Source organism: Cryptotermes secundus, unplaced genomic scaffold (genome assembly GCF_002891405.2).
Source record: "Cryptotermes secundus unplaced genomic scaffold, Csec_1.0 scaffold247, whole genome shotgun sequence".
Lineage (NCBI taxonomy): Eukaryota > Metazoa > Arthropoda > Insecta > Blattodea > Kalotermitidae > Cryptotermes > Cryptotermes secundus.
The window spans coordinates 2,548,218-2,566,518 of NW_019740656.1; the positions used below are offsets into that span (position 1 = coordinate 2,548,218).

At 43.7% G+C, this 18,301-nt stretch overlaps 1 protein-coding gene across 2 annotated transcripts in view; it reads right to left on the reverse strand.

Moving 5' to 3' along the window:
• Nucleotides 1–18,301, reverse strand: part of LOC111872405 — a 184,875-nt gene that overhangs the window by 52,366 nt on the left and 114,208 nt on the right. For both annotated transcript variants that reach the window (XM_023866264.2, XM_023866265.2), the window contains exon 3: nt 7,797–10,416. In XM_023866264.2, coding sequence (XP_023722032.1) covers nt 7,797–10,416 — 2,620 coding nt within the window. The remainder of the gene's footprint in view (nt 1–7,796; nt 10,417–18,301) is intronic.

An 18,301-nucleotide genomic window follows, 5' to 3' on the forward strand; every position in this document is an offset into this window, starting at 1 on the left:
GTTATCTGGTTACTGCAGCTTCCCTAACGGCTGAAAGTGGCAGCTTCATTTTCCGAGCGCTTCTAGCAAAAATATCAAAAGTAGACTCTAAAGGGTTCTGACTACGGTGTGAAACAGTGGCATTCAAACTTTTTTGTTCGCGTACCCTCATATATTTTCTCTTCAACTTTGCACCCCCAAAGTTGTTGGTGTATAATTAAAGTTATACACAGTCTATAATCTACACTTAAAATATTAAATTAGTTACATCCAAAATAATGTATTAAATAATACATTCCAAATGAAAGGAGAATCAAGTCATTAAATAAATACGTGTATATTATTGCCTATTATATGAATATTAATAAAGTAAAAAAGGTATTTTAGCAAACCAAAATTATATGATTAAATAACTTATTAAATATTAATGTGGTTCTGACCAGTTAATGAGATGATTGAGCCCATTTCTGGCACGCCAGCACCTCAATTTGGGGACGAATTTTAATCTTACGTACCCCGTAGAATGTCTTCGCGCACCCCCGGAGTTATGCGTGCCCCATATTGAAAACCACTAACGTAGAACACCCGGAATTACTGGATTCTTGGACTTTGCCCATCGTCCTTCATTCTAAAACCAGAGACCATAACGTTTCGGAAACCGGATCTGTTTCCTTCCTCAGGTGAAGTGGAGAGATATTTATTCTGTTGTCTTCCTTAAAAAGCCTAACCTCAAGCACTGGACAAAAATGTTATGGCTCTACAGCTCTTAGTTGGGCCTTGGCCGCTTTTTCAGTTTCTTAATCTGTATACGGTCGGGAGGGCTCCTTGGATGGGGGACCAGCCCGTCTCAAGGCCGCTACCTACACACAGAACAAACGAAGACAAACATCCATGCCTCGAGTGGGATTCGAACCCACGATATCAGCTTTCGAGCGAGCGAAGACATTTCATGCCTCAGACCGCGCAACCACTGTGACAGGCTGTCCTTATAGCTACAGGTGTATAAATACCAGAGACCAGGCTATGTAGAAGGGAAGGCAACGAGCACAATCAATCTGAAATCAACGTTTCTAGCTCGGTTCTATGTACATTTCACGTTCGGTGTCACAGGGCGCAACTGAGAACTCACTGGTCCTTCAGAGCTGCCTCTTGAGTGCTTCACGTGTTCACACTGGACTGCGCATGTGCCACTACTGCGCAAAGGAAAGCTGTTAGTGTTTGGATCTAATCCAATGGTAGAGTGACTGAAAAAGAGTGGATTTTCCGTAGGGATGTAAAAATGCCCACTTCTGACATTAAAACAGAAAATATCTTTGCCAATTTAGTGAGTAGGGTGAAAGGGAAAGAAATAATTCAGGATTTGAAGTTCTCATACCAGTGGTTATGAAATGTTCTACCTTATGAGATATAACACCGTGCAGTTAGTTAAATGTTAACCGAATTTTCGACTGAACACGACGTCTTCATGTTCAGGGTAGATGAATAAACCAAGCAAGAAATCATCGTGAAAGCAGGTGGCTAGCAGAGGGAGAGGAACCAGTTCTCGAATTTGTTGTTGTTTATTTAACGATGCTGTTAGTATCTGTGGTATAGTGGTTAGAGTTTCTGGCTACAGATCCAGAGGTCAAGGTTCGATTTCCGGGGCAAACATATTTTCTGAGAAGTAGTGGGTCTGGAACGGGGTCCACTCAGCCTCCTGAGGATAATTGAGGAGCTACTTGAATGGAAAATTATAGAAGACCGAAATTAACGGCCGTGGGGATTCGTTGCGCTGACCACGCGACACCCTCTATCCGCTAAAGTTGGCAGTAACTGCGCTGAAAAGCGGCGGTCGCTCGGTCGGTATAGTTCGCTTGCGGACTAAAGCCACGGACTTTGTTTTTTGTCAGTATCTGTACTACGCACGACTATGAATCGTGAAATGGAAAGCGTTTGGAAGAGAGTGGTTATTTTAAAATCGCGTTTACATCCTGACATTTTCCTGGAGAGATTAAAAAAATGTCAAATTTTAAATTCAAGATGGCAATTATTTTTCTGTGTAACAAACCGACGTGAATAAATTTTATACACGTACTTACATACGTTCTACACAGCTTATAAGAATTTCTTTGATATCAGCAGAGCAGTTCAATTTGCCACTAAAAAGAAGCCATTACTTTGCGCGAATCACGCTGAAGATAATTTAGGTCGAAGAATGAGCTAACTGTACAGGCGGGTACTGTTAATTCCGCAGGAACTCTGTGTTATAAAATGCGAAGTTATCTTCAGTGAAGCTATAAATCACTGGACACCGCCACAGGCTATATGACTCAGTACAAACTTTCACCAGAAAATGTGACGCATAAAAACGCTCGTTTGTCGCCAAGCACCATGTTTATCATTAAACTGAAACATGAATTCGAAAGGCACTTGTAAATAGAAATCTAATTGCAAATACCATCTGAAACGTGAGAATTTTTTTAGTAATGCATTACTGATGTGGCGTGTTGTGGTGGGAAAGTCAGAAGGAAAGAGACCTAGACGTATCTGGGAGGATAAACACATAGATCCATTGCTAGGCAACGAATCGGTAAACACATTCCTGTGGGAGCCAACGCGCGTAACAACAGGACGTCTGTTGCTAGGCAACGGAGAGGTAAATATGCCTCGTCAACAACAGAAGCTGTGTTTTCTGTATGGTCTTTGCCGATGAGTTATCTTGAAGGCAATCGGTGCTACAGGGCAGTTGAGGGCTCAGATGTGGAATGTTAACCAACGAGCAACAGAAGCTGATGAATTCGTTACTAGGAAACGTCTAATAAAGACACTGCAGAAGACTAGCCATAGTGGAGAGCTGTTACCAAATAAAGTAGTGAAAGTAAGATGAGAAGGCTGAGTGTGAAGTGCTTTTTGTGTGAAAATCAGCAGTAATATTATATGTATTTGTAGTTGTGAACTGTACGTAGTCACTAAATTTATTCACCAATCCAAAGCACTAATGCAAGCGACAATATTAAAGTGGATCTTAGAAAAATAGGACGGAAAGATACGGAATTGATTAATCTGGCTTTTGTGAACACTGTAATGAACCTTCGAATTCCATGAAATATTGGGAAATTCTTGAGTACCTGAGCGACTGGCAGCTTCATAAGCAGGACTCAGCTCGATGGATGAAGCTAGTTCTTAACGTGGCAATCTGCAGTCAGAGGTTCTCTCAACACAGAGTCACAGAAGCGTCGCAAAGTATTTTTCTCTCTTTCCAATCCAGAGAGTACAAAGAGAAACCTGCCTCTCTTCTAAATTAATAATCAGGCTATGAAGACGTGTAGTGAATAACTTGGTCATGTCTGTCTGTCCGCAGATATGTAACAAGCAGGAAACAGCAAACCAATTTTCATCGTCTTTTTTTTTTTTAAGTTTCACGAAAATGTGGGCAGGAATACCAGTCTAGAATAAAATCAGTCAAGAAAGAGTCATTTTTACAGGAAACCCCAAATGCGTTAATGCACTTATGCCGTGCGTAACCGGGCTAAATATTTATCGGAACGAAAAATACTTCGAAGTAATATTTCAGAGAAGAACGAAACACAAAATTTTACCCCGTGCATCTAGTCCACACGTAACACAGATTCTGATATTCAGTAAACCCTCGGTTATACGGAGTGAATGGAGAGGGTCATCCTGATTAGTGTCTTGTGTCTTTTAAACTATATACTCAACTGCGAATAACATTTTTCATTTTTCATATTTCTGTCTTGATTAACTGTAACCGGATTAACGAGACTTTACTGCATTGAAACAAATATTGGGTTTATGTAAGATTTGAGGTTTTCAGGGCGGTGACTATGAAGAAAGCAGTCTTCTGGGATGCGGGACTGTGTAGATGTGATGTTAACCGACGTTTCGGAGGAACGTATCGCCTCCATCTTCAGGGTAGATTTGCGGATTTTCTTATTTTTCCTTCTACCCTGAATATGGAGGCGATACGTTCCTCCGAAACTTCGGTTAACACCACATCTACACGGTGCCACATCCCAGAAGACTACTTTCTTCATACGGTTTATGGTTTGTCATCTCGTAAAGCAAGAAACTTCGAGGGAGCTATAGATAATGCACCAGAACAGTTACAATATAAATACATTTCCCGACTTCTTTATTAAATTAATTTAAATTCGTAGGATTACCAGACGTATACAAAACGGTGAAATATTCCGAATTTAATTTAACTTTCCTGCTGGAATCTAGAAAGTGAAACTCATACAAATCAAGAATTCAATTGCAGTTTCTCTTTCATAACGAAACTTCATTCTGAGAGTCTGCTGTGTTCTTGCGCCGTGAATTATTCCAGACACAGTCCTACGTTTGTTTCATGGAATGACATGGCACATGGAACCGTACCTTTAAGCTAACATTGAGTGAATGCTCAGCAGATCAAAGCATAATGCTTACTGTATGCACCACCTACTTTAACATTACATAGCTTTGCATGTTTATCTATGTGCTTCACATGATTTATAGAAAAGAACAGCGGTAATTACTTTAAGCACCGTAAACTGATTAGTCTTACGAATTTTGGAAACGTATTCATTCACTCATCATTAATTCTATAGCCCTTCATTTGGCCGTGGTCTTTTTCAGTTTCGCGAGCCTATACACGGCCGCCTCTGTGGTATAGTGGTCAGAGTTCCTGATTACAGATCCAGAGGTCCCGGGTTCGATTCCCAGTACTGCCAGATTTTCTGAGAAGTAGTGGGTCTGGAACGGGGTCCACTCAGCCTCATGAGGATAACTGAGGAGCTACTTGAATGGAAAAGTAGTGGCTCCGGTGTAGAAAACTGAAATCAAGGGGCGTGGGAATTCGTTGCGCTGACCACACGACACCCTCTATCCGCTAAAGTTGGCACTAATTTCGCCCACAAGCGGCGGTCGCTCGGTCGGTATAGTATAGGAGTAATCCTTTACACAGTCATTAAGCGTAGGTGGGTGAACAATATTAAAATGGATCTTAGAGGGATAGGATGAGATGATACGGATTGGATAGATCTGGCTTAGGGTAGGGACAAGTGGAGGGCTCTTGTTAACACGGTAATGAACCTTCGGGTTCCATAAAATGCTGGAAAGTTCTCGAGTAACTGCACAATTGGCGGCTTCTCAAGAAGGGCTCAGCTCCATGAGTGATTGAGTGAGTGATACACAGAACTCCTTCGATGGGGGATCAGCTGGTTGCAAGGCCGCTAACTACACAAAGGATAGGATAAAGACAGAATAAACACAAACACATATCAATGCCTCGAGTGGGATTCGAACTCACTATCTCAGTGTTCGGCTGGTCACGGTAGCCGAGAGGTCTAAGGCATGCACTGTCTTCGCTCGTTCGGAAACCGAGATCGTGGGTTCGAATCCCACTCAGGGCATGGATGTTTGTGTGCGTTTTTCTGTGTTTGTCTACAGGTAGAGGCTTTGCGACGAGCTGACCACTCGCCCAAGGAGTCCTACCGAATGTGTAAGATCTAGTAAACCGAAGTGAAACGGAAGAGTTTCATGGAGGTAGCGCCACAGAAAAAAAAAATCCCAGTGTTCGAGCAGCGAAGACAGTTCATGCATTGGACTGCGCGGCCACCGTGATCAGGTGTTGAAACACAGCCTGATGGAATAACAGTCTGCAACACCTCCCTCGGAGAAGGTGCACACTGTAATACCGACTGAAACAAAGGCATCTTCTACGGCTATTGTAATTTAGTGAGATCAGTTTTGCATTTGGTTTCATGGAAACGGCCTAACGACAAACAAACGGTTACATACAGATGGATAAGGTTTTTTAAAGTTGCCTCTGTGCTTAATTAGCTAAGCACTATACCATGAAAACATATGGGTGAGTGGAGGTATAGCTCCACCACTCTCGACTTAGGAACTAGGTGGAGATGAATGGTCAGGTTCACGCCCCTTCCCCGCTTTAACCCCGAGGAAACAGCACCCGTTACCCATTGGATAGGAGGGTCCCAGAGTCGGTCTGGATTCTGTGGAGAAGAGAAAAATCTTACAAAGCCGGGAATCGAACCCGAATGTTCGAGCCCGTGACTCTTAGCTATACCGACCAAGCTATCGAGACTCAGATTAGGTACCGTTTGTATTTTTCACTCTTTGAATCAATAGTTCAGTTTCCTCGACCTAATATCTCTTACTGAAGTATGACGGTATTTTTCTCAGTTCCATAATCATATTCTATAATGTTACCTATAAATAAGGTCACATTCATACCTAGTGATTTATAATCCAGCAGCTTCTAAATGTCCCCGCTTTCTCTACAAGACTAGCAGCATAATTAGAGGACATTAAACTTTAGAGAAATGATAACCGAATTTCACTACCAGAAGCAAAGCTCCATGCGATCCCAGTGTGGACTGAGCCACATGATACATGCAGTTGCCACACGGTGGGCTACGAACTGCGAAAATAAAGATGAGTTGAATCCCTGAGAGCTGCAAGGAAGCCGTTGTGGAACTTTGCAAAATATCTTTTATATTTTCTACGCGGATTGGTGAGAATCAGGAAACATCAATACATTTCAACCGAGACAGAATCAATTAAGGAACTAATTAATCTCCCTGAAGAGAGTACATTTTGAGGTGCTAATATTTTCTCATTTAATAAAGACGTTCTGTGAAATTCGTATGTTCATTAGTGTTCACAGGAATCCCAGTTCATTCTGTTTATTCAAGATGCCATGTTAGGCGGGTCCCTTGTCACCACGGCATGGCGCGCTCTCAGGTAGCGGAGGGAGGAGACGGCTTCCAGATATGGAGGGTAACTGCGAATATACTGAATAACCAGTCGCGGACAGCCGACAAGGGGTGGTCCTCCGGCTTGGGAATTGGGCGTGGGGCTAACAGCTCATCACTGTAAAAAAATAAGCTTGTTACGAAAGATCTCAAGAAACCTCGGACCTGGACGGATTCCTTGGATAAACGTGCTTAGCGAAAGAAAATGGATATGAGATTTGGTGCTTGGAATGTTAGAAGTATTTATACGGCAGGTTCGCTCAGGGCAGTATCAGAAGAAATTGGTGTGAAAACCATGAGAAAAGAGACCACTGGGAAGACGAAGACGTAGGTGGGTGAACAATATTAAAATGGATCTTAGAGAGATAGGCTGGGATGACATGGATTGGATTGATCTGGTTCATGATAGAGACCAGTGGAGGGCTCTTGTGAACACGGTAATGAACCTTCGAGTTGCATAAAATGCTGGGAAGTTCTTGAGTAGCTGCACAACTGGAGGCTTCTCAAAAAGGGCTCAGCTCCATGAGTGAGTGATTTATTTAAGATCTGTTTTAATACTAACCTCTTGTTTTCTCCTACATCTTCAAAGTTACTTATTGAAATAGACTGGATATCTTTACACAGTAAACAAAGAACTGATGATGATGTTGGTGTCGGAGGGGAACGGGACAAGAAAACAGATGCCCCCCCCCATTTTTAAAACGTTAGATAGATAGATAGGTAGGTAGATAGGTAGGTAGGTCGGTAGATAGGTAGGTAAATAGGTAGTTAGATAGATAGGTAGGTAGAAAGGTAGATAGATAGGTAGGTAGGTCAATAGATAGGTAGATAGGTAGATAGTGGGTAGGTAGATAGGTAGGTAGATATACAGGTAGGTATGTAGATAGGTAGGTAGATAGTTGGATAGATAGATATGAGCAATAATTTCAAAAATTCGTTCTATTTTACAATACATTAAAGTTTAATGATTAAACCCTTCATAAATAATATCATGTTTAGGGGCATATTGCGAAACAAAATAAATACAATAATGAACATAATATTTAGGTAAGTACTCACCAGATGTAGTTTCAGTGCTGCCACTGTTTGCACCCAAAACAGCAGGCCTAACATCAGGTGAACTGCGATCATGAGCAGCATCCTTGTCCCTTTCTGCACCACTTCGCGATGCAGTCTTACCACTTGACACATGCGCACTAGTCACCACTTCAACATCACCTACACCAAAATACTGTAAATTGACACTTTCATCACTAAAAATATCTTCCTTCTCCTCCGCGACACCGGGCTTCACATTATCAGTAACGAGACTTTTGAGCTCATCCTGATCACAAATTGGGGCCTTATACTTTTCTCTGACATCAGAAGAAATTGCGGCTTCTTCTTTCTGGAAATTCAACTGATTCTCTTCGTGTTTTACAAACGTGTCTTCATTCCTCCTTTCTTGTTTCTCAGTTTCTGTCTCTTGTTTATCACTTCGTGTCCATTCATCTGTTCTAACTGATAATAATCTGTTGTCTGTTTCGTTTACGTCGGCCTTGCCTTCTGTAACTTGTGAGGCATAAGTTGTGATCACTGTAGCAGTGGTAAGAGGATTCGTGACAGAGGTCGTGGTACCTGTGGTTGTGACATGCCCATCTAATTTACCATCTTCTTCTGTTGGTTTCAACACAGTGACGTCGTTGACAACTTTAAACTGCACCTGTTTCTTCTTTCTGTGCGTCTGCTTGTACTCTTGAAACGTAGGCAAGTAAAAGTCAGTTGAACCTGGGCTAGGATCTACAGGTGAAGGTGAGTGTTGTTGGCCTGACGGTGCAGAATTCACAGCGGCAGTACATACTGTGTAGTCCGGTTTGGAAACGGTGTCACTGAAAGTCCTCGGACTAGTTGAAATCTCTCCAGGCAAAGAACAAGAAGGCTTCTTTAGAATCGACTTAATTATGCAGCCCCCCTCCGTTCCCGTTGAGAATCTTCCATCCTTTAGCTGCAATGGACTGGTTTCAGTAGTCTCCGTGTTGTTGACAACACCAGCACTCTCGTTTTCTTCCTCCTCTTCCGCTTCTTGTATCAACACATCGACGTTTCGGCTGCAGTCACTTGAACGCTCTGACGAGTTCTTCGTTTTTCTTGGCGGTCGTCGTGGTGAAGTAAGACGAGGAATAAGTGACGATGTTATAGCGGAATTCCTGGAGACCTGCTGTCGGGAGGTCCCAGTATCGAATTCGTTATTCTCGCTGTTATGGACAGTACTTGCTTCACTGTTAATGTTATCTTCTTCAGATGATGCTGAAGGTCGAGTTTCGTTGAATATTCTAATTCTCTGACCTCCCAAAGTCACGCCTATGGGCATCGATGGCGTCGAAATGGATTTGTTCTGCCGTGTTTCGACACGCGATATCCTAGCAGATGTCTGTTGTTTCGCATTGTTTGAATCTTTGTGTCTGCTATTAACATCAGTCTTGGAACTAAAAGAAACTGTGTTTTGTACAGGGGGTTTTCGGGTACGTGGTCCTGTAATATCACTTATCCCGACAGGAGAATTTTCAAGAGCATTGTCACTTAGATCATCGCTTAGTTCATCGTCCAGTACATCATCATCACTTGAAACACGATCTGATCTGCCGCACTCAGGGACCACCGCGCTGTTTGTATCACCGTTTGCTTCACATTTATTCCCATTTTTTAAATATTTCGCTATCAGTTCATACGCGTTCACATCACACTCCAGTATTGACTTCCGTTTGACGCTGTCTGATGGTTCTACGACAGCGTTCCAATTCGCACGCTCACTTTCCCATGACAGACCTCTCTGAGTGCTGAGTGTGCTGATCTCAGAACGCGCATGCTCTAATGCACTCCTGGTCAGCGTGGGGGATGGACTCCGACGGGAATTCCTTCGGGACGGAGACGTGCTTTTAGCTCTGATCCGTGAAGGTTCCAGTGGGCCGAAATGCAAGGAGTCCTCGTTAGAGTTCACACCTCCTAGACGGTTCCTTCTCATGAGGTCATAAGGGTCAGGCGTGATCGCTTTCAATTTTTGTGGAGCAGACTGAGGTTTCTGTGTTGATTGAGGAACTGGTGTGAGGTTTAATAATGCAGGTCTGATGCGGTTCTGTCCACTGCTCCCACCCCCCAGCCTTAAGGTGCCGCCAAGTCCTCTTACAGTACCCCCTGATTTCATAAGAGTGCCTCCAGATGCTCTAACAGTCCCTCCGCCATTGCTGACTTTCCACAACATCCTGGAACCACCGCACTTCCTGCACACTACCGAGGAACTCTTCTTGCTTCTGGCAGTTCCCGTCAGGAACTCTGGACAGGAGCACATCACTACCGCATAATTTGTCCCAGGGGGCATGACGACGCCTTGTGCCCCAGGGATGACTGCTACATTAGGCGGGGGATGACACAGGAAGAGACTGGGGCGAGGAGTGGGGCCGTTGGAGGGTGAGCGGACTGCGACGGACCCGTAAAGCCAAGTTTCTGCGTACTTCATTGATCTAGAGAGGGCACTGCCCGAGGAGAGGGACCCGTACTTGTTGCGGTACTCCTGAAGCAGGTCAGAAGTGGGGGTGTCAGGGGGCTGCTGTTCCAGACTCTTCTCGCTCTTACCCAGTCTGAGACGGTCTCCCCAACTCTTCTTACATTTACTGTTTCCCCCATTGTTCTCGTGATGCGAACTCTGAAACAAACACGAATATCCAGCTGTTATGTCTATGAACAAGTCCTCATTCCAACAGCTCTATCCTCTGGGATGTGACGCCATGTAGTCTGGTAGAGGTTTACTGATGTTTCAGAGGAATTTATCGCCTCCACGTTCAGGATCACTAACTCTGCTAGCTGCTAATTCCTTGCTAGTTGACTGACTTATTCTTTTACCATGATGATGGAGACAAGACGTTGCTCTGAACTACATGGTGTCACGTCCCAGAAAACAGCAGACTTATAGTTTTCCATAATTACTTTGTACGGGCGTAATTTTATTGAATATGATTCATTTCATAACGCTTGTTCTTAGAAGAAAAATAAATATAATATTTATAACTTCCGGTACATAATGCCGTGTAGTTCTGTAGAAAGTCAACCGACGTTACGGAGGAATATTTTACCGATCTTCATAACTGAAGATTAAGCCAAGAAAGAAGCGAGCGAGAAACATGGTAACAAGCCATTTTAGCATATTTTTATATTTTTATAATTATGTTATCATCCAAGCCCCACACACACATGCAATTCAGTCTGGCATTTACTGCTCCAATGCACATGAAGCAGTTAAGGTAGAAAGTTGGCTTCAATATCCCTGTAACTTGGAAGTTGTGCCAGGAATACATAAACTTCACAGTCACTCATTATTATTGATCGTGAATGGAAATAAACGTGGACCGTCTGACTGGCAGTTAGTCTGGTTCTACTGCTCACGATTTCACCAAGAGGAACCGACAAGACGAGGAACATGGTCAGGAAGAAACCTTACAACAGTAGAGCATTCCAGAGAGGGGGGCACTATGCTACAAACCGGAAGATCGCGAGCTCTAGTCCCGATGAGATAACTAGATTTTTTCAGTTGACCTAATCCTTCCGGCCGCATTATGGCCTTGGGGTCGATTCAGTCTCTAAATGAGTACCAGGAATCTTCCTGGGGGGTAAAGGAAGGCCGGCGCGTAAGGCTGAGAACCTTACCGCCGTCTATGAGCCGATTGTCTAGAAAATGTGTGAGCCTCGACGTCTCAAAAACCCATGGGCCTCCAAGGCCTGTTACAAGGATAGATGCTTATTGAAACGGTATGCCAGTGGATTGACTTCGTTCAGTTCATGTCGCGACCCTGCCAACATCCCCGCACAGTACAGTCCAGGATGATAGCACGCCTACTGAATAATGGATTGGAGAAGACATGGAAGGAAGTGGTCGTTGCCTACCAACACTTTCTGCAGGGACGGAAAACCTCAACCAGCTAGACCGTGTCTCGGCCCAGGTTCGAATCAAGCATCTACCGAACATAATTCTACAGCGATACCGCTACATTAATCTGCCCAAATTAGTTAAGACATGTAAACACTACTTTTCAGTTGTTATTCAGGCGATAATGAGGAGCCAAGTATAGGTAGAATGATCAAGTCAAGGTGGATGCGATGGGCATGGCATGTAGCATGAAAGAAGAAAGTATTTTTTTTATTATTGCTAGTGGGGTGGGACTGAGTCCCTTGTACTGCAGCCACTTCTGGCCTATTGTACCAGCCCCAGATGATAGGTGAGGGTGATTGTGGAGCAATTGGGGGAATGAAGATTGGCAGGGGAAACCGAAGTACTCAGAGAAAACCTGCCCCAGCGCCACCCGGGCCGCCGAGATGGGAAGCCAGCGACTAAGCGCTTGAGCTATGGGGCGGCCCAAAGAAGAAAGTGGGAAAAGGCCAGAAGGACAGAGACATCTAGGAAGATGTAGATGGGTGAATAAAATTAAAACGGGTTTTAGGATGAGGTAGTAGGAGTGGATTGATCTGGCCCAGGATAGGTACCAGTGGAAAGCTCTTGTTAACACGGTAATGAACCTTCAGGTTCCATAAAATGCTGGAAAGTTCTTGAGTAGCGGCAAAATTGGCAGCTTCTGAAGAAGGGCTCAGCTCCATTAATTAGTTAGTTAGTTTAGACAATAGCTCAGGCGATATGGCGACGGAATACGGATTAAACCGTCCAAGGTTCGATTCCAGGCAGAGACAAGACAGATTTCTATACTCCATGGAGTCCAAACCGGTTCTGGGGCCCAATGTGCCTCCTATACAATTGGTACCGCGGGCTACTACCCAGGGGTTTAAAACAGCTGGCATGAAACTGTGTAAGGTTTGAGATTTCCACGGCGGTGACTATGAAGGATGCAGTCTTCTGGGATGTGGCGCCGTTTATATATTTTGTTAATCGACGTTTCGGATGAAGGTATCACCTCCGAAACGTCGGTTAACAAAATATCTACACGGCGACACATCCCAGAAAACGGCATTCTTCATGAAACTGACTACTCCATTTAGTGCCGATGTCAAGAGTGATGGAGCTATACCTCCACTACCACCATACGTCTTTATGGTGTGGTTATTAATTAATTAAGCCCAGAGAAAATTTTACCTTTTTATTTATGTGAATTTAAATCTTCAAATGAGCAGGAAAAGGAGATAACTAGAAAAAATAAAAAAATACATTGGAAGCAAAAAATCATATTTTAAAGAGAATATAATTTATGAAAGTCTCAAGGATTATCAAACGACCATCAAGAAGCCGTGAATGAAGAAATGAGACGGTTGAAACTGGAGCAGATTTCCATCTGACTTGCGCTAGATGGGAAAGAATTGTTTAATCATGACACTTTGACCTGTATTGTTAGTTCGGCATATGTTTCTTTGATACAAACAAAATTATCTCAAGATAAATTAGTTTATTTTTAAATAACCAATTCATTGCTCTGCACTGCAGTTAAGTTCCAAGAAATAACTTCCACATCTCTTAATTATGACCCAACACTCCGTTCATCTCTACACCAACATTGCTATTCCGTGTCCGTAATTCACATCTTTCAGCACGCCTTTCACTCTACCGCCATTTCACTTAACGCTTAAGTAGGCCCTTATAAGCAGTCTGTTCTTATATTCTCCTGAAAATCCTGCTCTTATCAAGCCTATAGACTTTCCTAAAGTTAGTTTTTTAGTTTCTTGCGCTGGAATGAGACTGAGTCCACTCGGTACGTCGGCCACTAACTGGCCTAGTGTACCAGCCCCAGATGACAGATGATGATGGAGCAGTCAGTGGATTCAGAATTGGCATGGGAAACCGGAGTACTCAGACAAAACCTGTCCCAGTGCCACTTTGTCTACCACAAATCCCAAATGACCTGGACTCGAACCCGGGCCCCCGCGGTATGAAGCCAGCGACTAGCCGCCTGACTTATGGCACGGCCTATCTAAAAACAATTACATGATTTCGAACGAAGAGTATTGCATCCTTGGGTCCGGTGATTTGGTCCCATAGGAAGAACGAAGTCATTTTCAGGGCCGCAGAAGGAGTCAGGGAAGCAAGCAGAAGCGAAAACAGACCGCGCCTGTGATGAGCAAGGACTCGCTCTGGTTGTCATTTCCTTCGCTTACTCTTAACCCTGAAATCTAAGGCACTACTTTTCTCCGAAACGTTGGCGAGCTAACGAATTACAATGCTTTATAATCCAGAAGTAAATATCATAAAACCTAGGAGGTTACATTAAATTACCCCAAGTCATTGAGCGCCTTCTAGAGGCGCCCTAAGTAGAGGGGAGTGACCTCTTATCGAAGAGGAGGCCCCATTTGAAAACATGCGAGACTTTAAAAAGACGAAAATATGATAATGGATCCTGACGGGACCCGAAACCAAGATTTAATACGCTGACGAAGGCCAGCCTCAATTTAATCGACCGACCACATACCTCAAGATCAAAAGCATATTCTTCTGAATTTGTGGCTGGTCAAGACATTAAGCCTAGAAAATAAGATCTTTTAATGATTCATGTAACAGTAAAATAAACGGGCCTTGCTTTTTGACCTGGTCTCTGAGTTGCGTGTGATGTAGCGGGCAGTGAGTGCGCTACATTGTGAGACACACTAACACACACTAACCAAGACCGCATTACAACTCATACATAACCTATAATTCTTTATCAGTTAATCTTTCAATGACTGAATTTATTCGAAATAAAATATACAGTTCAGCCCGTGCCTCACAGGAAACACATTACGTGTCCACTACAAGGCCCAACCGGTTAATGCTGTTTAGGGAAACAGTCGCTGTTTATTGTGAGAACCATACGGAACACACAAATGCACTCTGTGGGCAGAAAACTCAGTCCGTGCCTCACAAGAAACAGTACATCTCTGCTACAAAGCCCAACCGGTTAAGGTTGTTTAGGGAAATAGTCGCTGTTTGTTGTGAGAACCATATGGAATATAAAAATACTCTTTGGGGGCAAAGCGCAGAGTTTAACTTATTAAAACAGGCAGTTAATACAGTAACTCCTGGGCTGTAATAGGTTAGTGGACTCGGCCAAGCTCTCTGTTGAAAACGACCAACTCTGAAAACAAGGAGAGTACATAAATGTAAAAATAAATTTCTCGAAAAAGCTTCATTTTTATTACGGTGGGAGTACAATGTTTTGCAAAAAGTCTGGTATGGCGCACGATACAAAACGTCGAAAATCACCGCTTTAGATAAGATAATATTTCACTCTTTGCCACACACACATATGACGTCACCATAAACAATCATATTTCGCATCGCATTTTCCATTCGTGTACAAGGAGACACGTGGTTAGGACGGGGGGCCACTTCCCCCACCTCTCGCGTTTCGCGTTACACTGTTCTGGAATGTGGGCCAAGATCGTTCCAGAACACGACTAGTTACTGCTTCCAGCAAGCACAGCCTGCATCTCTACGCAGGTCACTTTCTCGGACCCGTAACGCCTTCAGTTTCTACTGCAGTTGCATTATAAATGCACGCCGCACCACGGTTGCTAAGCAACGACCCTTCAGGCGGTACAGCGACTACAGACAGGGAAGCCATGATTTAAAGATCCCTTGCTCGGCATACGTGTGACGTAAAAGGTGAAAGTATAGCTGCCCTTGTGCTTAATTAATCACAACACCATGAAAACATATTGGGAAATGGAGGTTAAGCTCCACCATTCTTGATCTTGGCACTAGCTTTACCCTCACGGATCACATTGGATAGGAGGCTGGGCGGTTCAAAATGTACGTCTCGAAGCTGCCTCTGCCGGGAACAGATCCCGCACCTTCTAACCTCTAGTCGTTCACTGTAACGACTGAGCTATCCCGGCTCCCTACGTGTAACATAGCAACCACCAACTCGAGTAGAAGATCCGAACATCATTATCAGATCTACACTGTAACTTTGACAATACAGACAAGCATTGGGCGGTAAAAGGAAAGCGCTCTCCGTAACAGGCGTCGAGGCTCCTACATTTTCTAGACAATCGTGTCAGAGATGGCGGTGAGGTTGTCAGCCTTACGCGCCGGTTATCCTTTACCCCCAGAAAGATTCGTGGTACTCATTTCTGTTAGAGGTTGAGTCGGCCCCAGGGCCATAGTGGGGCTGACCACTAGTGCCAAGGTCAAGAAAGTGTGGATTTATACATCCACACACCCATACACCTTCATGACATAGTGTTTAATTAGTTAAGCACAGGGACAACTTTACATTTTACCTTTAAGTCTTAAGTCAGTAACTTGTGGGGCACCCGGTATATTGATACAATTTTACTTTGAATAGTCCCGTAACATATTCTTGATCTGAATCTGTTACTCAGTTCCCACAATTCAATGCTATGTCTGTGTGTTATTTCCCAGTAGATATCCTATAGACAGGGTGACCCGTGGGACACCCGGTGTAGCGGTACGTTTAATTTCAACGTAAAGGCTCGCATACATCCTTCCGCTGTGGACGTATTTTCTCGTCCAGCCTACCCCACATTGCAACGCACCAACAAGCACTCATATCGTCTGTTCTTTTCCCTTGGCACTACAGCCCCAGTGGGCCTAGGCCTACCTCCATGAACTTCTCCGTTCACTTCGGTTTTTCTAGATCTTACACATTCGGTAGGACTCCTTGGGCGGGTGATCAGCTCGTCGCAAGGCCTCTACCTGTACACAAACACAGAAAAACGCAAACACACAAACTAAACATCCATGCCCTGAGTGGGATTCGAACCCACGATCCCGGTTTCCAAGCGAGCGAAGACACTACATGCCTTAGACCGCTCGGCTACCGTGACCGGCATATCGTCTGTTCACAGTGGTACAAATATGTACGGACGTACCTCACTCTACGCCCACAATTTCTCCTTTCGCATTCGCCATTTGACCGAAAAAATGAGTTCAGCCTCTTCTTGAGTGCGAACATATATATATATATATGTTAGTTATGAGGTGTCTCGTCTGTGAGATTTTATAGCACAGCCCGTAAATCATTCCAGTGCTTCCCAACCGGTGGTGTGCGTACCCTTAGAGGTACGCGAGAGAAGTCTGTGTGTGGGAGTACGTGAACATAACTGCAGTGTCTGAAGTTTTGTTTTTAAACTTTAGCCTACTTATTAATTTTGAAGAAAGGAAATCTATGCTGCCACTTAGCTGTCTGTTTCTCTGTGCCACTCCCATATTAAAAAAAAAAAATAAAAGCAGCCTTAAGAGGTGACCTTGTGTGTGTCTGTGTGTCTGTAAGTGTATCTTCCATAATTTTCTCCTTCTGTATGTTGCTCATGTCGTATCAGATGAAATTAAGGGATTAGTTCTTCCCACAACTTCTTTTACTTGAATAGGGAAAATAGGTGAAGTTTCCATTGTACTTAACTAATTAAGCACTACGCCGTAAAGACGTATGGAGGAGTGGATGTATAAATCTAAGTTATCTTGACCTCGACACTAGTTTGAGGTGAGTGGTCAGCTTCACCCTCCGGCTATCTCCGGGGAAAGGGCCGCAAGTACCCATTGGATAGGAGGCTGGATGGGCCCCAGAGCCAGTCTGGACGACACAGAGAAGAAAAAAATTTTGACCCTACCGAGAATCGAACCCACAAAAAAATTAATGATTCATTCTTAACTTTTTGTATTTTAACTACATTATAAGTTTCCAGTTTGTTGCCGTTTTTAGGCGCGTTCCAAACCCTGCCGAACGCCTACCAATTTCGCTGTCAGTCCATTTGGCCGTGAAACAAAAATAGAGGCTACTCCATCTACCTAAATTTGTTCCTAGACCTGGTCGCCCTCAGTAGAACGTCCAGTGGACATGGTCGAGCCCACTGACTGACAAATGATTATTATGTATATGGTTCATAACAGGAGTTTAGCCAAGATGTATCAGCAACCACTGTCATAATGTCGCATAAGAAGATGGCCTGTACCTGCGTGTGGTGTCACACGCAAGAAGACGGTAGACTTGGCTAAGTACTATTCAAGGAAAGCCCCTCTTATGAACTGAATTCGGTCTGACGTCAGCTAGAATGTCTCTAAGTTCGAAGACCGGAGAGAACTGTGTAATCTAATGAGACAGGAGTCGAGTGCTCGGTCAGCAACACCGGCTGTTTTTTTTGGGGGCGGGGGACCGCCGTTCCCTCGGTCCAGCATCCTCCTCCACATAACGGCACTTGACGTGAATTATGCGACCGCACGTCCATCTCTGTGGACTCGAGTACAGTCCCGTCAAGAGACAACAACATCTCGATATAAAAGTATGAGGAAGAGGCTGTATATTTTTTTGTTTCAGCGAGGTTTTCATTTAACTTACACGTCATGCATTACATCGGCTCTGAATATTTATCTTCCCTTTTCTTAACTTAAACTGTAAAGGTTAAAATGTGTTTCTTCCCTTTGTTTTGTATGCGTACGAAATTACCTTCACACTAAGAAATGGGCAACGAATAAAGGATGTAGGAATCGAGAGCCTTACAGAGGTGATCATGAAGATTTCTAATATTTCTCTCCTAAATTTAACACCAGTATTTTACAGGCATGAAGAAGTTGTTAAAACAGAATTTCCCGTTTTAGA